Source organism: Cuculus canorus, chromosome 3 (genome assembly GCF_017976375.1).
Source record: "Cuculus canorus isolate bCucCan1 chromosome 3, bCucCan1.pri, whole genome shotgun sequence".
Lineage (NCBI taxonomy): Eukaryota > Metazoa > Chordata > Aves > Cuculiformes > Cuculidae > Cuculus > Cuculus canorus.
The window spans coordinates 66,327,032-66,348,387 of record NC_071403.1 but is presented as its reverse complement, the minus strand read 5'-3'; the positions used below and the strand labels follow the sequence as shown (position 1 = coordinate 66,348,387).

At 45.9% G+C, this 21,356-nt stretch overlaps 1 protein-coding gene across 2 annotated transcripts; it reads left to right on the top strand.

The window, feature by feature from the left end:
* Window positions 1-469: 469 nt before the first annotated feature.
* On the top strand, window positions 470-16,936 carry GPN1 (GPN-loop GTPase 1). 2 transcript variants are annotated; one of them, XM_009569064.2, is made up of 14 exons: window positions 470-632; window positions 712-805; window positions 2,964-3,003; window positions 3,738-3,804; window positions 4,660-4,697; window positions 5,217-5,295; window positions 6,040-6,134; window positions 7,833-7,878; window positions 10,461-10,607; window positions 12,516-12,598; window positions 13,756-13,795; window positions 14,894-14,984; window positions 15,473-15,580; window positions 16,244-16,899. In XM_009569064.2, exons 1-14 carry the CDS (start codon window positions 507-509, stop codon window positions 16,333-16,335), a joined length of 1,146 nt encoding a protein of 381 aa, XP_009567359.2. In that variant the 5' UTR covers window positions 470-506; the 3' UTR covers window positions 16,336-16,899. The 2 variants fall into 2 exon arrangements, with proteins under 2 accessions (XP_009567359.2, XP_053917975.1); XM_054062000.1 differs by lacking the exons at window positions 470-632; window positions 2,964-3,003; window positions 3,738-3,804 and having other exon boundaries at window positions 16,244-16,936.
* Window positions 16,937-21,356: the final 4,420 nt, after the last annotated feature.

The following is a 21,356-nucleotide window of genomic DNA, read 5'->3' as shown; positions in this document are numbered from 1 at the left end:
TTAATTGTCTTATAAGATGTCTTAGGTCAAGAGAGAGCCTGAAGGGAGACTCCAAAAATGGTTGGATAAGCTAAAAAAACCCCTTGGATTAGGGTTATAGAAAGCGAGCACCCTTTATCTCTCCTTTATCAGGAGATAACGCGAGGCAGCGATCTCCACTAGTCTCAGAAGGTTTATTTGCCGGCATTTTCGGTATCAAGCCCACCCGCCGTGGCGGGCGCTGCAAGGCCGCACCGCAGGGAAGATGGCGGCAGCACCGGAAGTAGGAGAAGGCGCAGAGAAGATGGGAGCGGTGGGATACCGGAAGTAGGAGAGGGCTCAGGGAAGATGGGGGCGGCAGGCGTACCGGAAGTAGGGGGAGAGCGCAGAGAAGATGGGAGAGGCAAACGTACCGGAAGTAGGGGAGGGCTCAGGAAGGATGGGGCGGTGGGGGAACCGGAAGTAAGTGCGGGCTCAGAGAGGATGGGGCGGTTCGTGCGCCGGAAGTAGGGGTGGGCGCTGGGAAGATGGCGGCAGCGGGCGCACCGGAAGTAGGAGCGGGTGCTGGGAAGATGGAGGAGGCTACGTCTCCGTCGCCAGTGTGCGTGCTGGTGTTGGGCATGGCCGGCTCCGGGAAAACCACCTTCGTGCAGGTGAGGGGTTGACATTCCCGCCCGTATCCCCTTGCCGCCCCCTCCCGGCAGGGACTGATGGCTCTGCGTGTTCCCGCAGCGCCTGGCGGCGGAGCTGCACGGGCGGCGTTGCCCGCCCTACGTGATCAACCTGGACCCCGCCGTGCGCGACCTGCCCTTCCCCGCCAACATCGGTGAGCGCGGTGGCTTCACCGGGGGGGCTTTTGGAGGAGAGGGGATCCCCTGGGGTGGAGGAGAGTGTAGGGGGAGGATGCCGGGGCTGGAGGAGAATGGAGGAGGGGATGCTGGGGCTGGAGGAGAATGGGGGGGGGGAGTATGATGGGGCTGGAGGAGAATGGATGTGGGGGGGGGGGTGTAGAATGCCGAGGCTGGAGGAAAATGGGGGAGGGGAGATGCCGGGGCTGGAGGAGAATGGGGGGTGTGAGATGCCGGGGCTGGAGGAGAATGGGGGGTGTGAGATGCCGGGGCTGGAGGAGAATGGGGGGTGTGAGATGCTGGGGCTGGAGGAGAATGGGGGGATCCCAGACAGGTGGAGGAGGGTGTTCTGGGGCTGGAGCCGGGGAGGCCGCGGAGATCCTGGGTGGAGAGGCGGTCTTGGGTCTGGGGAGGGGGAAGGTGCTGGATGGCAGGAAGCCCGGGACTGAAGGAGGGAGGAGATCCTGAGCGGGGAAGAGAGCGTCCTGGGGCTGGAGAGCGGGGATCCTGGCGTGCGGGAGGGGGAGAATCTGGGGTTGGGAGAGATGAAATCCTAGGCAGAAGGGGGGTCCTGGGGCTGGAGAGGGGGAAGATGCTGGGTGGGGGAGATCCTGGGTGATGGTGGTCTTGGGGCTGGGGAAGAGGGAGGTCCTGGGAAGGTGGGGGCTCCGGGGTTGGAGAGGGCCTGGGTGGGTTGGTGGGAGATCTTGGGCAGGGATGGGAGGATACCCTCGGCTTGGGGGTGCCTTGGAGCTGAGGAAGGGGGATTCCTGGGGCTGGGTAATCTTGGGCAGGGTCCCTGGAGAGGGGGGAGATTCTGGGTAGGACCTGGTCGTGGGGCTGGGGGAGATTCGCAGGGGTTGATCCTGGGTGTGGAGGGCTCTTGGGGCTGGGGAGAGGGGAGACCCTGGGTGGGAGGCAGTCTTGGGGCTGGGGAGTGGATGGGGAGAGTGCTGGGGACACCTAGTAGGGGAGGGGGATGTCCTGGAACTGTGGATAGAGAGATGTCTGGATGGAGGTTCCTAGGGTCGGGGGAGAGGGTCCTGAGGCAGAGGGTGGGGGTTCTTGGGATGAGGGGAGGGATCCTGGGGCAGCAAGGGGTGTCCTGGGGTGGAGGGTCTTGGAACTGGTGGTCCCAGAGCAGGGGGTGTCCAGCAGTGGACACTCTCCTGGGGTAGAGGAGTTCCTGCAGCAGAAAGGCTGGTTCATTGGGCTACCAGGGAGAGGGTGTGTGTGCTGTGCTGTAAGTAAGCAAACTCCATTTTTGTACTGCTTTTCCTGTGTTTTGTGGGAGTAGGGTGTGTGAGGTATTTGGTTGTTCACGTTCTCCGAGAGATTCCAGGTCCTGATACAGGAAGAGAGGAAGAGCTTTAAGATTCTTTTTTTTATTTAACTCCTTTCCCCTGTTAGTCTATACTATGTGAATTTTTAGGATTAAAGGCATTCTCTTAATGTGCTTATACTTTTTTTTTTTTTTCACATTATCCAGTGTGATTTGTTGTGTTTGGGTCCTTGTGGTATTTCTCTTTGTTGTTGATGAACTTATTAGCGGATCCAGTCTGATTCCCATCATCCAGTACAGCGGGAACTGTATGCCTCCAAATAGCATCTTTAAAACACTTTAAAATACATGAACTTTAGAGAAAATGCCTTAAGAGCAAAGTAGACCTTATATTTAGTCATTCTGGAGAGCTCAGCAGATTGTGAGGGTCTGTCTTGTCTCTTACTTCCTGAAATTTGCTGGCTTGCCTCTCCAGAGGATAGGAGAGGCATCGTGGATAGCAGGTTGTTTTATTGGCAGCAGATGAGTAAGTGATTATGTGCTCTAGTGCTGGGTAACTCGTAATGTTAGATACATGTGTTTTGTTAACTGGTGTTGGTCAATGGAGAATAAAATTCAGCTGAAGCGGTTGCTGCAAAATGCCCAAATTGGTGGTGTTTCCTGTGAATTAATTAGTTTCATGTGCATATTGAGAGCATAGCAAATCTGTTGGATTTCGTTTATTCTCCTTGGGAGGTGTTTCCTGTTGACGCTAGATCTGTTACTGAGACAAAAGGAGACTTGCTAGATAGAGAAGGGCTTTCCCCTGTCAGCGAACTGATGAAGAAGGATAATTTATTGTCTTCTTTCTCTAGATATCAGGGACACTGTGAAATACAAAGAAGTAATGAAGCAGTATCCTTTTTTTTTTTTGTCTAAATAATGGTATTTGAAATCTTGGATGTTGTGAAAAGAGCCTGTTGCTTCTGCACACACAGAGTTCTTCGTTTTGTTAAAGATAATTATTACCCAGCTCGGTATACATGAAAAAGGATTGAGAAATCTTCATCTTTAAGATCTTCTGCACACACAAGATTCTTTTTCTTTGGAGATAATGAGCAAACAGCTCTGCATGCATGAGAAAGGATTGTGAAATCTTCATATATAAGCTGACGCTTTTGAGTATCCTTACAACCTTTTATTATTGTTTAAATTCTGTTAAAAATATTTATGCAATAGATATTTAATTTTCTTTTGAAGTATAAATTCTTAATATTGAGTGCACTCAGGGCACTGCTAAATTCTCAGTTACTGGCTGTGTTGTAAGTCTTTCTGGAAAGACAAAGGTGACTTCGATGTAAACATACATGTGTGTTTTCTCTTTGGCCAGAATGGTAATGCTTGAATGACAGCGAGGGGAAGCCACGGCACAGCCCCTTCTCCTTTGGCCAGTCACACGTTTGGGCAAAAGAGAGACCGCACTCTGTTTGTTCAGCTTGGTGTCACTTAGAAGGCTTGATTGTGCGTTAGGGTTTTGTCCCTTGCAGCAAGGCATCCAATGTGTTGTACATGGCCAGCTTTATCAGAACTGACAAACGACCTCTCTGAGATCTTGCATATTCATCTGCTTTCCTAAATGAGTCATCTAGATACGGGCTAGGCCCAAACGGTGGAATAGTGACCTCTCTCAACCTCTTTGCTACAAGGTTTGACCAGGTACAAGGTTGTGTTTGTGTGATGCTGTGAGACTGTGGAGTTCCTTGTCCGTTTGGAGCCTTGGAGAGTGCTGGGTTTATTAGCTTCCTTGCATTTCTTTGGAGATGGAGTATTCTCCATACAGAACCATGTATTCTTCAAAGCAGCCAAAGTGCATTTTTATGAGATTTCATTTTTTCTATCTTTTTAAAAAGTAAAATTCAAAAGCCACCTGTATAGCACATTCTTTAGTTTTTGTACGTAGCTGTTCTGTCGTGGTGTGTTTGCTATGAAATCTTATATGTGAATGGTCTGGTATGGAAGTAGGGAAACTCACTTCTGGAAACGGGTTGTTTACCTCGGGTTATTGGATAATTGGCTGAATCTCTTAAATCCTAATGCCAAATCAGCACCGGGGTGGAAACTTCTGCTAGATATTAGATGGTAAAAAGGTAGGGAATCGCTGTGTTTGTTTAAACCATTTCTTTAGCCAAGTGCTAGAACACAGGCAAAATCAGGGTTGTCTTTGTCCTATGCAGTGTTTGAACATTTTCCACCCTTTCTTAGTGGGGCATTTCCACATGTTGAAAGCTGAGATACTTTTCTTTTGATCATAAAATCATAGAATAGTTTGGGTTGGAAGGGATCTTAAAGATCATCCAGTTCCAACCCCCCTGCCATGGGCAGGGACATGTCCACTAGATCAGGCTGCCCAAGGCCTCATCCAGCCTGGCCTTGAACACCTCCAGAGATGGGGCAGCCACCACTCCTCTGGGCAACCTGATGGTCTGTGCATGTGATTTCTGCTACTGAATGGTTATGAAAGTTTCCTCCCGTGAGCCTAAATACAAAGTTTGCTCCTCCTTTTTCAATCAGGTGATGAAGTTTATTGAAAAAAGACGAAATGCATCGAAGTGAGTAAATTCTACCAAGTTCTACTTTATTGGGGTCAGTATGGGAAATCCTACAAAGGTTGCATGTGTCCTAGTTGTTTTTCAGCTTTGGTATAAGTTTTACATGGAAAATGGCACAGAATTAGAACAGATGAACTAGGCTTTCTTTGGATATATCAAATAAATGCCTGTTGATTCCAGTCCTGCTTTCCTTGTCCTCCACTAGACTGTCATTTTTTTCTCATGCGGTGTTCAGATAGGCAACAGTTAATTCTAAAGAGATTGCAGTACAAGTGTGTGCAAAATCGGTGCCTTCACCTTTAGTAGAATCTGGAGAGAGAACATGCTGCTTGGTTACAAAGCACAAAGGACATTTTCAGGCATGCTCATAAATCTTGTCAGTATTTGGGAGAAGCTTTTCTGATCTCTAACAGGGTGGTTGTGTCTATTTTTATTATGTGCTTGTGATGATCTGGTTGAATCAGGACCTTGTGCTTCACTAATTTTCCTTTGTTGTTTGTTGTGGTGACCTGTGAACAGGTATGTTATTATTGACACACCCGGGCAAATTGAGGTCTTCACCTGGTCAGCATCGGGAACCATCATAACCGAGGCCTTGGTAAGTGCTTTCTGTGTGACTTAGAATCATAGAACGGCCTGAGTTAGAAGGGACCCACAAGCAGCCTTCCAGCAGGCCTGCAGGAAAGCTGGGGAGGGGCTCTTGACCACAGAGTGCAGGGACAGGATGAGGGGAATGGTTTTAAGCTGAAAGAGGGGAGATTGAGATGAGATCTCAGGGAGAAATGTTTTCCTGTGAGGGTGGGAAGGCCCTGGCCCAGGTGGCTGCCCCATGCCTGGAGGTGTTTAAGGTGAGGTTGGATGAGGCTTTGAGCAACCTGATCCAGTGGGAGATGTCCTTGCCTATGGCAGGGGTTGTAAATGGATGGTCTTTGAGATCCCTTCCAACCCAAACCATTCCATGATTCTATGATCATCAAGTCCAACTCCTGTCCCATGGGACAACCCCCCCTTTCACACTGTGGGTCTGAGTGCATTGTCCAAACACTTCTGGAATACTGTCAGGCTTGACGCTGTGACTGCTTCCCTGAGGAGCTGTTCCAGTGCTCCACCACCCTCTGGGTGAGAAAACTTTTCCTAATGTCCAACCTAACCCTCCCCCGGTGCATCCTGCTGTCGTTCCCTTGGGTCAGAGAAAAGAGCTCAGCACCTGCTCCTCCTCCTCCCTGTGTGAGGAAGCTGTAGAGCGCAATGAGGTCTTCACTCTTGGCAGTGAGGCTGTGTAAAGGAAGAGGCTGTTGCACAGCATGTGCGTTCTAATTAAAATGTCTCTTTGTGTTTCCAGGCTTCCTCTTTTCCCTCAGTTGTTGTTTATGTGATGGACACCTCTCGCAGTACCAACCCCATCACCTTTATGTCCAACATGCTGTATGCCTGCAGGTAAGGAAAACCAAAAGTGCAGTCCATCTGCTTTCTATGTCTGTGATACTTATTGTGGAGGAGATTCATGGAATGTTTTGGGTTGGAAGGGATCTTTAAAGCCCGTCCAGTCCAATGCTCTTCTGTGAACAGGGACATCTCCCACTGGATCAGGTTGCTCAAAGCGCCATCCAACTTGACCTTGAACACCTCCAGGGATTGGGCAGCCTGCTCCAACGCCTTGCTGCTGTCATCATAAAATAATCTCTTCCTTATGTACAATCTGAACCTGCCCTCTTTCTCTTTACAGCCATTGACTCTTGTCCGGTCTCTACAGGCCCTATCAAAAAGTCAGTATTTTATCAGGCCCCTTTCAATACTGAAGGGCTGCAATAAGGTCTCCCTGGAGCCTTCTCTTCTCCAGGCTAAACAATCTCTTCTCTCACAGCCTTTCCTCATAGCAGAGGTGCTCCAGCCCTCAGATTGTTTTTGTGGCCTTCTCTGGTCCCACTCCAACAGGTCACTGTCTTTCTTGTGCTGTGGTCTCCAGCGCTGGACACAGGGCGCCAGATGGGATCTCTGAGAGCGGAGCAGAGGGACAGAATTCCATCCCCTGCCCTGCTGGCCACGCTTCTTTTGATGCAGCCCAGCATACGGTTGGCTTTCTGGGCTGCAAGCACCCATTGCCAGCTCATATCTGCTTTATCTGTTGCTTTGGTTGTTCCATCTCTTAGTGGTTTTGCCATTGGATAAGCAAAACAATTTAGGTGCCAGTGGACAGCTGGAGGTCACTGGGTCAGTAAATAACCCATGAGACCTTAGTGTGATGACGGCTGGTTGCATGAGCTCTAGCACATTACCTGTTGCTTTTAACATAATTTATCTAAGATTTATCAGATTAGACGAGTTTAAGCTCCTTCTTGTAAACTCGTAATGCTTTATTCTATTTTTTAATATTATTGGTACTCTCAGTGATTCTTTGTTTGGAGCTCAGCATGGCCTGGAGTTCTTGATTTGTTGTCTTCCTCCTCGTACATGGATTTATGTTTTCTTTCGTGTTAAGCCAGCGACTAAATACCTATGTAAAACTCAACACATCTAGAGCTGTCATAATAATTTATGGTAAACGTTGCTAAAAGATTTTCAAAACCCTATTAGTCCTTGTACTGAGGTCAAAAGCCATATTGCTGTGATAGGAGTATGCAAAATGTCTTATCTCATGCTGTGTTTTCCGGCATGGGAGTTGAACAAGATGCTAGAATATACAGGAAAATGAATATGTAGACTCATGTTTTGAGGTAGTTTTGCTTTATAGATGTTTTGAGTTATTTGACTTCGTTGCTTGATTCACAAATAATAACACAGAACCTAAGGTTTGAGTCAAAATAATTAAAAAAGGTGAAGAGAATTAAAAACTGGGATCTGAAAGTCACAGAAAATAGTACTCAAAATCAACTGGGTGTGCGGAAGGAGATTTTATGTCTTACAGATGTGAGCTCACATCTTGAGGGAGAGGTGTTTTGATTCACTATGGTAAGCAGGACCTGGGTGAAAATTATGTTCTAATTGATGTGGAGGAAAAGAATTGTCTTTTGAAGTCAAATGGATTCTGTTTGGCATGGATGGTGTGTGCTTAACTTTTCTGTTCTAGTAAGATTTAAATTTCTATTCTGGTGAGATTTAATAATTTTTGTGGGGTTTTTTTTTTGTTCCCCTCAGTATCCTGTACAAGACAAAGCTGCCTTTCATTGTGGTCATGAACAAGGTAAGTTAAAGCTATAGGTTGTGTGTTGGTGGAACGTTGTTCTGTGTAGCTTGCTTTGCTGTAGTGTCTTTGTCTTACTACAATAAGAGATTTTCTGGAAAAAGAGAGGTGGGGAGGGAGCTGCAGGCTTAAAACTGCATCTAAAAGGATTCTTTAAGCTAGTGTGCAAAAGCAGAAGAATCAGAGATGTGCAGTTGCACCCAGACATCCAATTTAGAGGTGATGCTAACAATTTGGAAGATGCTTTGCATCTCAACTCCAGGCAATAATGAAACTTTCCTTTATAACTAAGGGTAAGTTCATTACTGAGTCCACCCTTACAGTCCCCTCTTTACAGAACAATCGTTGTAATCGCTGATTGTTTCTGCTCAGCAGCAGTGAGAACTGCGTGATGGCTGCCTGCTTATTCAAAACCCATGTTTTGAATGTGGAATTTCACCTCACTCCAGCAGAGTAGGGTCAGTGTCTGGTGACTCCACTTCGCACGTCTTCCCAGTGACCAAACCACCTGTGTCCCTGATAGCTGCTCGCCTACTTAGCAAGTTCTTGTGCATGGTTTTCTTTCCAACTCTAGATAGTAATTTCAGAAGAAGCTGTTAGGCTTTTTCTGTAGAAAATCATTCTCTTATAAGAAAAACCACATTTATTTAAGGACTGAAAGAAATGGGATTCCATCAGTGCGTATGAGGAAAGGCAGACCCAAGATTTAGGATTTGTAACCTTGAACTTCATTGCGATCTGATGTTTAGCCTTCAGTAAAAAGTAAAGCCAACAGCATGTGAAGAGCTTTTTACAAGCATTTTAAAATTGACTCTTGGTGAGATTAAAAGAATCCCAAGGGACTGATGTGCAGTGAGAAACACATAGGCTTAAGCAATGTTGAGATTTGCAGAGGAAAAAAAGTAATGTAATTTTTAGACTTGATTTGATTTTATAGAATTTAATGAAGAAAACTGTAAATCCTTAGGCTTTGACCCTTGATGGATTCAGTTCTGTCTTGAATCTCTTGAATAATGCTAGGGACAGATGACACCAGGCTGAGTGATGCAGTTGTCACACCAGAAGGATGGGAAGTCATCCAGAGGGATCGGGACAGGCTTGAGAAGTGGGGCTGTGAGTGAACCTCCCGAGATTCAACAAGGCTGAGTGCAAGGTCCTACACCTGGGTCAGGGCAGGCTACGGTTTTGAAACGGGCTCACTGATGACATGATTGAGAGCAGCCCTGAGGAGAAGGACTTGGGGTGCCGATTGTTGAGAAGCTCAACAAGAACTGGCAATGTGCGCTTGAAGCCCAGAAAGCCAAACCATGTCCTGGGCCGCATCAAAAGAAGCGTGGCCAGCAGGGCGAGAGAGGTCATTCTGCTCCTCTACTCTGCTCTTGTGAGACCCCACCTGGCACCCTGTGTACAATTCTGGAATGCCCAGCTGTTGGAACAGGTCCCAAGGAGGATCACAAAGTTGATCGGAGTGCTGGAGCACTTTTGCTTGTGAGGACAGGCTGACAGAGTTAGGGTTGTTTAGCCTGGAGAAGAGAAGGCTCTGGGGAGACCTTATAGTGGCTCTCCAGGACATGAAGGAGGCTACAGGAAAGCTAGGGAGGGACTTTTTACAAGAGTGTGCAGGGATAGAACAAAGGGGAAATGGCTTTAAGTTGGAAGGGGAAAGATTTAGATTAGATCTTAGGAAGAAATTCTTCATGATGAGTGTAGTGAGGCTCTGGCCCAAGTTGCCCACAAAAGTGGTGGCCGCCCCATCCCTGGATGTGTTGAAGACCAGGTTGGATGGGGCTTGGAGAAACCGGATCCAGTGGGAGATGACCCTGCACATGGCAGGGGGTTGGAACTGAATGAGCTTTAAGGTCCCTTCCTGCCCAAACCATTCCATGATTCTATGAATACTCTCTTTATCTATTTTTCTCCTTCCCATTGGTGCTGGGAAATGAAATGTATCAGTTTTAGACACCTCTGTATTGTGATAATACTGGATATTCATGTGGTAAGATATGTTTATGAACTTCCTTAATAGGCTGTTAGCATATGAATCCGTGTAAAATTCTGGAACCATCTCCTGTCTGTGTGTCCATCATCTCGCACTGAGTTCAAATGAGAACATCTTCAGATCAGAGCATTGCTTGCTTTGTAAAGATTGAGTTGACTGCTACCCAACATGGCACTGTCTCCTTCTCCCTGCTTAGCTGCCAGCTGATCAGGAAAGGCTGGGATCTCCAATGAGGACTGTTCTTGTCTGGCATCAATCATCCAATATAATATTTACAACTTAAACTGCCTTGTGTATTGTGCAATTTCTGGATGTCCGTTTCCACTAAAGCAGCCTTTAGATGTATGATTGTTTCCTTAAACATTGCCTTCATAAGACTGGGATAGTGGGAGGTCTTCTTCTCGTCCTGTATTCAAGTAATTGGTTGGATAAAAACAGAGCATGAGAAACTTCAGGGCTGAATATTGTAAAAAGATCAGCATTTTGAAAGAAAGTTTAAAGTGGGAGTTGGTTATTTGTCCACTTAACAGCCTAAGGTTGAGATTTCATTGTTGTTACTTCTGACAGTTTTCTCTTCTTCCAGACTGACATCATCGACCACAGTTTCGCGGTAGAATGGATGCAGGACTTTGAGACTTTTCAGGATGCACTGAATCAGGAGACATCCTACGTCAGTAACCTGACCCGCTCTATGAGTTTAGTGTTGGATGAATTCTACAGTTCACTGAAGGTAGGAGTCTTCCCTTTTTTTGCCACCTCTCATAAAAGCCTGGAGAAGGGAAAGCTCAAGGGGGATATTATCGATGTGTATAAATTCCCGATGGGAGGGTCTAAGGAAGAGAGAGACAGGTTGTTCTCAGTGGTGCCCAGTGAAAGGACAAGTGGCAACAGGCACGGCAAAATAGAAGAAACTGTTTAAATGGAAGAGGAAAAATAATTTCTGTAATTTTACTGATTAGCGCTTGAACAGATGGTCTAGAAAAACTGTGGAGTCTCCATCCTTGAAGTTACTCAAACTAGACTTGGAGAAGATTGTGAGCAATTTGTTCTAGTTAATCCTAGAGGCTGGACTAGATGATCTCTGCGGGTATCTTCCAACCTCAGCCACTCTGTCCTCCTGTAGAACCATTCCATGATTCCATGATTCTAAATGTCCTGTGTGGAGCAGTGTTTCAAACAGGTTGCAGTGGTGCCATGTACAGGACTTCACAGTCTTTATTTGCTAGTCTGATTTCGTGTGCTGCCATAGCTACTGGAAGAGTAGACTGAGAGCAGGAAACATACAGATGATTATGGAGTAGAAGGCAGATTGTACTTATTTGCAATTAAAGTGTAAATATTAATATATATTGGCACAGTGCTGAGACCAGTGCTTTTTGGAAAAATGTGACTGCCTGCATATTTGCTGCACTATCGATAAACAGCAAGGCTGCGATGGCAAAAGTCTAACAATTGAGAACAGTTTGGACTGTCTTGGTTAAGAAAAAGAGGGAGAATTTCCATGAGTGGATGCAAGTTTCTTAAGGGTCACAAGTATTGGCTGGTAGTAGTCTTAATTAAAGGTATTAAAGGGTGAGGGGTCCAGCTCTGGAGCCCTTAGCACAGGAGGGACGTGGATCTATTGGAGCAGGTCCAGAGGAGGACATTAAAATGATTAAAGGCCTGGAGCACCTCCTGTATGAGGACAGGCTGAGAGAGTTGGGGCCTCTTGGAGAGGAGAAGGCTCTGAGGAGGCCTTATAGCTGCCTTTCAGTACTGATAAGAAAGATGGGGAAATCTTTTTAGCAGGTCCTGTAGCGACAGGACAAGGGGGAATGGTTTTAAACTAAAAGAGAAGTTTAGACTAGATCTTAGGAAGAAATTGTTTACAATGAAGGTGGTGAAACACTGGCCCAAGTTGCCCAGGGAGGTGGAGCCTCTGTCTCTGGAAACTTTCAAGGTTAGGTTGGATGGGGCTCTGAGCATCTTTAACTGACCTGGTTAAAGATGTCCCTGCTCACTGCAGGGGCATTGGACTGGGTGACCTGTAAAGGTTCCTTCCACCCATTCTATAATTCTGTTTTTAGATAATTGATTCAATAAAAGCAGAAGAAATGGCCAGAAGTGCAATGACAGACAAGTTCAAGTTAGAAACCAGATGTGGTTTTTGAACGTAGCACCATGGTAACTGGTGAAATTCTCCATCTCTTGCTGTTCTGGTGGTTGGGTTAACCCTTTTAAAATGTGCGCCAGCTAAATACAAACTTTTCTTGTGGTAAAATTTGTAAAGCAAGTGGGAAAACCCAGGTTCCTGAGCTAAGAGAGAGAAAGAAAGAAGGAAGGAACAGGAAAAAAAAAAACAACAAACCAAAATCAACCAAAAACCTCAACCATAACTGAAGGCAGCAAACATTAACAGCAGGTGGAGAAAGAGGCTGGAAGTAGGAAATAATAGGAGCAGAGGTGTTGCTGTACACTCTTATGCTGCTGTGATAATTGGATTCATTATTAAATGTGTCATTAGATTCCTCTGTGTTTTTTTTAGTTTAGTTCTGTGGTTTGATTTTATTTTTTAAAGCTACTGCTTAATCTTCTCATCAGTTACCAAAAAACTCGATTCAGTTCCTCTTCAGTTCTGGTCTTTGGTTTTATTTTACAGGTGGTTGGTGTTTCTGCTGTGCTTGGCACAGGACTGGATGATTTCTTTGTTCAGCTGTCGAAAGCTGTAGATGAGTACGAGAGGTAAGGTGGTAGCCATTGCTCCCTGTCCCAGTGAACTTTTGCTGAATCATAGGAGTGTAGAATGACCTGAGTTGGGACTTACAGGGATCATTGAGTCCAACTCCTGTCCCATAGGACAACCCCACCATTCACACCGTGGATCTGAGGGCATTGGCTGAACTCTTCTGGAATATTTTCAGGCTTGGTGCCGTGACTGCTTCCCTGGGGAGCTGTTCCAGTGCTCCACCACCCTCTGGGGGAAGAACTTTTTCCTAGCGTCCAACCTAACCCTCCCCTGGCTCATCTTCCTGCTATTTTCTCTCGAGAGAAGAGCTCAGTGCCTGCTTCTTCTCTCTATGTGAGGAAGCTGCAGCCCGTGATGAGGTCTCCCCTCAGCCTCCTCTTCTCCAGGCTGAGGGGACCGAGTGACTTCAGCCGCTCCTCACGCGCTTTCCCTCTAAACCCTTCCCCAGCACTGTCTCTCCTCTGAACGTTCTCCAGCAGCTTTAGATCCTTATCCTGTGGCCCCAGAACTGCTCCCAGTGCTCAGGGTGAGGCTGCACCAGTGCAGAGTGGGACAATCCCCTCCCCTCACCTGGCTGGGAATGCAGTGCTGGATGCGCCCCAGGACATGGTTGCCCTCGTGGCTTCCAGGGCTCACTGCTGGCTGCAGTTACTAATTCCTCAGCCCGCTCTGGTTTGAAGCACTGTTCGCTGTTCACAGCCAAGGTAGCTTAGGGCTTCTAATAAACTTAGGTGCAGAGGCAGCATAAAAAACAGCAGTCAGAAGGAACTATTCTGTGGTGAAGTTTTGTGCTACCTGTTCAGTGAAGAGGTAGAAGCTTTCCCTGCCAGCAAATCCATGCAGTCATTCTCTGATTCCATACAGTGATCAAGGTCTGAACTATTCTCCCGAAGGAAATGGATCCATTTAATTTCTTATCCACAAGATGGTGTGAGAAACGTTTGCTATTTTAATGAAGTGTGTTAAATTATTGTGCATCTGTTGGTTTTGGAATCCAAATCTGGATAAAAATTACCATTTCTGAAAAGGTCTCTCAAACATGAAAATCTAGAGAAAACTTTTGGGGTAGAAAAAAGCCTTTAAGATGATCCTGACTTAATATAAATCAGGGATTAGTTCAGACTGAATGCACTCTGTTTATTTATCTTTTCAGAGAATATCGTCCAGAATACGAGCGCCTGAGAAAAACACTGGTGAGTGCTTTTAATTATTGAATATCTGGGTGTCACTTTTAGTAAGACCAAGAAGGCCAACGGCATCTTAGCCTGTATCAGAAACAGTGTGGCCAGCAGGAGCAGAAGTGATTGTGCCCCTGGACTCGGCATTGGTGAAGCTACACCTCAAATCCTGGATTTGGTTTTGAGCCCTTCACTGCAAAGACATTGAGGGGCTGGAGCGCATCTGGAGGAGGGGAACGCAGCTGGGAAGGGTTTGGAGAACGAGTCTGATGAGAGGTAGCAGAGGGACCTGGGGCTGTTTAGTCCGGAGAAAAGGAGGCTGAGGGGAGACCTCATCACCGTCTACAATTACTTGAAAGGAGATTGTAGAGAGGTGGGTGTTGGTCTCTTCTCTCAAGTGACAGGCAACAGGATGAGAAGAAATGACCCCAAACTGCACCAGGGGAGGTTTAGAGTAGACATCAGGAAAAATTTCTTCACTAAAAGAGTTGTCAAACACTGGCAGAGGCTGCCTGAGGCAGTGGTGGAGTCCCCATCCCTGGAAATGTTTAAAAGATGGGTAGATGTGGTGCTCAGGCATCTGGTTCAGTAGTGAATGGGCATGGTTGGACTTGATGATCTCAAAGGTCTTTTCCAACCAAGCAATTATCTGATTCTATGAAAATGATTGGGAAGGATTTTTGTATCTTCCATTCAGAAGTATGGAGATTGTTCTATAAATAAATAACTTTACAGAGCGATTTGTTAGGAGTATCACTGTGTCCTTCCATGTCAGTGAGGTTTTGACTTAGACAATGAATATTGGAGACTGAATTGCAGTAGTAAAATCAGTGGCTTCACCCGGAGCTCTGGCTGTCCAAAGAACAGTTCCCTGCAGGTGCAGCTTCACTGGGTTTGGCTTCTCAGCGCTGCTGAAAATGTTCCTCAAGTCCCTCATGCTAGAGGTTGCTTTCCACGTTTATCCCAAAGTTCTGTGTAACTTTGTGTGTAATGTAAGACCTGCTCGTTGGCTTTGCTTTCTGGCTAGGGACAAGCTGCTGGCACTGGGCGAGGTGGCTCCTCTACTGGTGTTCTAATTGCACTCAGAATCCATGTGTAACTTTGTACCCACAGGAGGAAGCTCAAAATAAACAAAAGAGAGAGCAGCTGGAACACTTGTGGAAGGACATGGGCAGCGTACGCATGCAGGGCAGCACAGTTGGAGGTACCTTACCGAGAAGATGATGTTTACTGCAGAACTTCTCTGAAGAGTCTGCCTTGAGCAGTTTTGTGGTGCCTTTCTGTCTTCACAGTACAAATGTGAAAGCAGCTTCTGTTAGTAAAGACGAGAGGGGCTTTTGTTCTGCGGGATGGGTCAGAGCTCTTCCATGTGTCAGTATGAGAAGAAGAGACCCTGCTGTGCAGGCACAGCAGTGGTAGCAGTAATTAAACACTTCAGAAAAAGTGCAGTGGTCACATTGAAGCATGAGAAGGCTCTCGTATTTGAGAAAGCTCTGCTATTGGTTGAGCTGTTGCCTTCTTTGAGGTTGCTGATACGATTATGCTGATAGAGTCTGTCCTGTGTCTCTGGAATGCAGAAGCAGCTTTCTGTGCCTTCAGGGCAGGTATTAATTGCTGCGTTGATTTGCAAATAGAAATTGTCAGGGCATGAGCTGTGCTGGTTTGTATAGAGCCACTTATGTTCCCTTCCAGGGTCTGATGATGCTTCTGCAATGGGTCCCTCGGAGCTGATCCTAACACGAGGAATGCTTGATGAAGAAGAAGAGAGGGACAGCGATACCGATGACATTGACCATGAAGGTAAGGGAATGAGGGATCTGGTCTGGTGTAAAAGCTGCTTGTCTAGTCAGGAAGTATCCTCTGTATTTCATTATAGATTGATGGTAATGAGAGCCTAGAAAACAAACAAACATTCGGTCACCTAAGTGTAGGTGTCTGGATCTGTAGCAGAAGCCCAGCTGCAGTGCTCAGCCCAGCGGCATCGCTCTCTAGCCTTTGTAAAAGTTCACTTGTACATTTTCTATTCAGGAAATTATTTTTAATAGGTGAACCAGACAAGTGTTTGCCCTTGAAACACACAGCTCTGAGCCTGATTAATGCAAAATATTTCATCATCTTTTTGGTCTTACAGTTTCTGCCCTGGCTCTCTTCTCTTTTCCTGTCACCCCTGGTCTTGGAGCAATCTTAAAGTTCTTCATTCTTTCCCTGTTCCTTTGATTTTTAGGGTCACTTATTTCTTTTGCTTTGTACAATCATAGAATGGTTTGGGTTGGAAGGGACCCTAAAGATGATAGAGTTCCAACCTCCCTGGCATGGGCAGGGGCACCTGTAATGAAGTTGAAGATGTTGTTGTGAAGTTGAAGGTCAAATAGACTTTGTTTTCTTCTGACTGGCTCAGCCCTAAGCTTTCTTAAAGTAGAACAAGTGCTGAAGTACTGCTAAACTGTGAATTTTTCCCCACAGTTACTGAGGAGAGTCATGAAGAACCAGCCTTCAGAAACTTCATGCAGGAGGCGCGGATGAAATATCAGAGAAAAAGCAACCTGAGTGAATGAGACCTTCAGAAATGGAGGGTTTGGGATCCCTTGTAATGGAGTTATCAGTAAAGGAAGAGCATAAAGAAACTTGCATGGAACCATGCATGAACTTTTCTGTCTGTGAACAGCTTCCTCTGTTGTATTTATATCTCTCTTCCTGCAGTAACTGTCGGTCAGATGAGTTGGAAGTCTTGTATCCAACTGACTGCACATTTGGCTGTCTCCCACTAGACTTCCTGAAGCTGAAGGAATCAGACAGCACTTTCTTTTGCTCCAGATTCATTAGCTATGCCTGTTGAGAGTTCAGATTTTGAGCTCGTACAGCATTAGCGTCTCGAATACTTCTGGTCTCCAGAAGCGCGTTCTGTTCACAGTGTGCAGACCGATGTTGTCTGCAGCCGGGCACTGTGAAGGCTCTGCTGCGTGAAACGTCACCAACCTTGTGTTTGGCATTTTGGTTTTAATTAAATATATTTTATATACTAATGAATGTGTGATGGTTAATAGCAGGAGATTGCTTGTCACCATTCTGACGCGAGACTCTTCCTATGCTTACATCCCAGCCATATCGATGAAGAGTAAACGTCTCTCAATTACATTACATAGATACAGATGCCTTCTAGGAAAATCCTAACTAAAGAACGTTCCCAGGAAGGAAAGTAATAAAAAGGATCTGGCCTGATGTGCATGTGTTCCAAGTAAGGGCAGCGCACACAGAGAGAGATGCCCTTCCTCCCTCGGCCTTGAAAATCTGGTCCATGTAGAGACAGTATCTGTTCAACATGAAGCATAGCTTTCCCTCGGCTCTCTGTCTGCTTTGCATAGTGTGCACGCAGCTGACCAGTCGTACATCTGTTCTGTGTGTTCTGTGTAGAGAGGGCGCATACGGAGGGAACAACGTGGTTGTGCTTCCTCTGTCTGCATCGTTTTTTGTGTGTAGAGGATGTATCTTCTGAATAGAGGAAAAAAAGCCTTGGGAAGATGAAATCAGATGAGGCTTCTTTTCCTGTTGGGAGAGTATCCAGTGTCTGTGGATGTTCCCTATAGACTGCGCCTGGGGGTGTGGTTATCTTTGTTCTCAAAAGAAATCTATCAACTTGTATCTCTATACATTTATCTGTATATATTCTGTTTATACTTGCTGCGTGTTTTGTGTGTGTGCTATGTGTGTAAAGACATCTCGATCGTGTCCTATCAGTGTGTATTTTATATCAGGACAGAAATTGCCTCGCTCAGGCAATGCAGGACTTTTTCTGTAGGAAGAACACACAGCCTACAGATAATGGATATGAAATGAAGAATGCGTCAGCAAAGCAAGGTGAAGCTTTTTTGTGTCCATGTAAAATACATACTCTCTTGTTTATGCCCTCTTCAGGGCAAGATTCTTCTAGTGTAGGCAGTAAATGAACTGTTGACTTCTGTTCAACCTATGGATGGAAAGCAGGGACACTAGTCCAAACCCTTTTCTCCATCTGCTGGGCCTCTGCTCTCTGAATGTCTTCTCATTTCAGCCTGAGGAGCTTGGCTGAGCCTTTTGTGTTGCCACTCTTGGGGTTGCTTCTTCCCGCTGTCCCATATCTTTGCATCGTTTCTCCTCACTGTCCCACATCTTCGTGTCTCTTCCTCTGGCCCTCTCGTGTGTCTTTGCGTTGCTTCTCCCTGCAATCTCACATCTTTAGCAAAGGGAAATGGAAAAAAAAAAAAAAGAGGTCACCACTCCAATGGGGCAGGGCAGTTCCTCTGGAAAACGTGGTCCATCAGAAACGTGGAGCCACAGAACAGCCACTCAGGTGGGCACAGCCCTGCTCTCAGACAATGTTCAAGACACAGACAATAACCAATAAATGACTCAGTCTTTGCATTCCACTCCACGACTTAAATATTGATTGCAGAACTTACATCTGTCTTGTCTATGGTGGTGATCCTTACACGGAATAAGGCGAGGGAGGATAAGGAGAGTAAGGCCTAGAGCAACAAGGAAGAGACATACTAGAGGAAGGAAGAAAGAAGGGAATGGAAAGAAAGATGTCACAGGTGATCATACAAGGATCGATACCTAACTCAACCAGAACAAATATAGATCCAGCAAACAATATTTTCACATGTAACAGTTACGAAGGTTGGTACCACGGATCTTATCCCTTGGGTGAGTAGCCTTGGTAAACATGTGTGACTCCAATCAGAATCCATAGAACACATGCTATAATTTTGGAGCCCTCAAAAAAAAAACAAACCCAAGCCACCAAACAAGGGTGTGCCACTGCCTCTTGGATTCTTCCAAAAGTTTTAAGGTTAAGTTTTGTGAGAAGAATCACATTGGATCAGATCAATTATGTGGGCTTAACACCAGAGTGTTAGGAAACTTGATGCACCGGTTTGTAATCAATTTAATCACACACAAAGCCTCATAATAATCTGGTGTCTGCAAAAGATGGAATTTTGAATCCCAAGGATAGAACTCACAGAACTGTGTGCTGATGATGTCTTTGAAAGAGTATCTTTCACCTCTCTTCTTGCTCCCAGCCCAGAGCGGTGGATCTAGATCTTGCTTATTGAGAAGCAATAATGGTATTAACAGAGAATATACAAGTTCCTTAGGAAAAGAGACATTAAAATTCGTGGACACGGGTCTTCCCCATTCTACAATGATAGTAAAGGGAGTTGCATTGGTGGTGTTAAAACACAGAAGACAAATCAAGTGTAACAAAACATCTCAGTCCATCTCCAGCAGCAGAGGGCGTAGGAGCACGTCCCCAGTCTGAGATTCCACCGTGGATCCTCGAGATCCCTGAAAAAGAAGAAAGATGAAGACTCACTCCAAACAGGACCGATTTTAAAAAGAAGGAACAATCCACAGTATATTTATTTTATGTTCCTTTCCGTAGGCATTGGTGGCTACACCTGCGTACAGTTAAGAGGGGTTTTGAGAGTAAGCGGTACCTCTCCAGTAGCTGGGAGGCTCACCAGAACAGGCTGTCCTGGGCAATATCTAGGATTAACGAGGTCCTCCTCCTTCTCTCCAGGGAATAAGGTAGAAGAAGTCAGGCAAAAAGCAGTAATTTTGGGGCATCCATTTATTCCCCAACGACCATTGACTCTGGCCATGGAATCTGGGAGCCACTCAGGCTCATGGAGTGCAGGGTATGTTTTCTAAGTTCGTTGATCAGTCACCCAAATTTGTTTTTTATTGGGAACGATCCTACTTTGGTTTGCTGTATCAGTATTCAAAGCCAACATTTGAGCCCTTGTACCATCCAAAAAGGTGGCCGATGTCTAAATGGCACTGAGGGGGGAAGTAGCAAATAAATCCACTTGTTTATTTTCTGTGAGCCTTCTAAAATAAATGCCCTGGCCACTTTTCAGCTTGCCTACTAAAAGCAGCTCAATGAGTTTTCTTGGCCTGGGGAGGTTGGTAATCTCACCCCCAGGAGCTGCTGATCCCTTTGCTAAAGGGTCTGAAGGCATTTCCTCCTTTTGAGGAGGACCTTTATCTGCTGGCTTCCACTCTTTTTACCAACAAATGCAGACCAGATAGGGGCAGGCCATCCATTAAATATTGAGGGATGCATTTTGCCAGACTCTCTTTCCATAACTGACTCCGTGAAACCTTGGGAAATCATAAGGAACCAGTGCTGTCCCGTGTCTCTACATCGCTTTCCCCTGCCTTCCTGCATATTTGAGTTGCAAAGGGTGAAGAATCTGGACTGCTGTGCAGAACGCAATGGTACGAAATGCACGAGATGCACTGCAAGTTTATTTGTTTAAACTGTGAGTTAAAGAAGGTGCACGGTTGCTCTCTAAATAACCGACACGGGAACGATGCACACAGCTAATTGCCAGCAGTAATAAGTCTATCATGTTGCTATTTCTGTGTTTTAAAAAAACTGTTTTGAGTATGCACTTATAAATATAATTGAGAAACACAATCTAAATTGCAGAGTGTGTTTTCTAGGGGGAGGAGATTATGATAAAAACCTGTGTCACGTATGCGCGCACGCACACACACACAATGCCCTGCACTGCAAGGTGCATCGGCGTGTGCTGCTGTTCCTCCCTCTTGCTCCCCTGTTCTACTCTTTTCCCTCAGCCAATACACCGCATGTGACACCACACACTGAAAACTGCTTATCAGGGTTCCCTGCGTTCTGCAAGTCACCCACTGTATGTGTTGGGATTCAGCCATGGGCAAAGTTGGCTTCTTCACAGCCTCGGGTTGTGGCGATGAAGGAGTCACAGATCTCACAGATTTCTCTATGTTCTTTTAATCAGCACCGTGTACAGAAGTCAAATTAAGAAAGAACAACTACTGCGACTTCCGCTACTACTGGCTTCTCTCATTCATGCAGATCTTTATACCGTTCCTCGGTTTTCTGACCTTCAGACAAACAGGGTGATTTTCTTTTTGTCTATTCCACGCTCTTGTGACTATTTTCAGTCATATCTTTAATTCACTTATTCCCAGGTGTTTTTTTCCAGCCTGGCCTTCTCACACATTCAAGATTCATCATCCTATGTGTCCAGCTCGGAACACCTGGTCTTTTTAATAATGTTTATTCTAATATGCTTGATACCAGCTTCATGCTTTATCTTAGTCCATATACTTGGTATTAGATCTTCCATATACTTGGTATTGCTCCCACATCGGGTCATCACAGCCATGGACTGAGGAAGGCATCTCCAGTGGGATCTCCCTGGGAGGTAGTGACCCTGCTGGGAGGGGGGGAAGCCAAGGAAGTGCCACTGAAATGCTGCTCTGTGCCAGGATATTTATCCTGCAGTTAAAACTCTGCCTTTCTTGAATGCCTTGATACAGGTGTTAAAAGTTGCAGGAGATCTCCTACAAGCTGCCGTGAAAAGTAAAGTAAACACCCATCACTCTCAGAACAACTGGATCCCTCAGGAGTCCAGGTACCCACATCACCTGGCATCTGTCACAGCGCAGGGCAGGAGTTTGGAAAATCGTCTTAACGTGAGCTGAAAATAAAAGTCCAGCGGCACCACATGCTTCCCGTGTGAGCTGCAGTCTCATGCACAGCGCC

Bases quoted from the DNA above. Each gene is read 5' to 3' on its own strand.
- GPN1 (XM_009569064.2), top strand. From the start codon at position 507: ATGGCGGCAGCGGGCGCACCGGAAGTAGGAGCGGGTGCTGGGAAGATG. The intron at 4,698-5,216 runs GTGAGTAAATTC...ACCTGTGAACAG, and splicing joins AAAAGACGAAATGCATCGAA to GTATGTTATTATTGACACAC. The intron at 15,581-16,243 runs GTAAGGGAATGA...TTTTCCCCACAG, and splicing joins CGATGACATTGACCATGAAG to TTACTGAGGAGAGTCATGAA.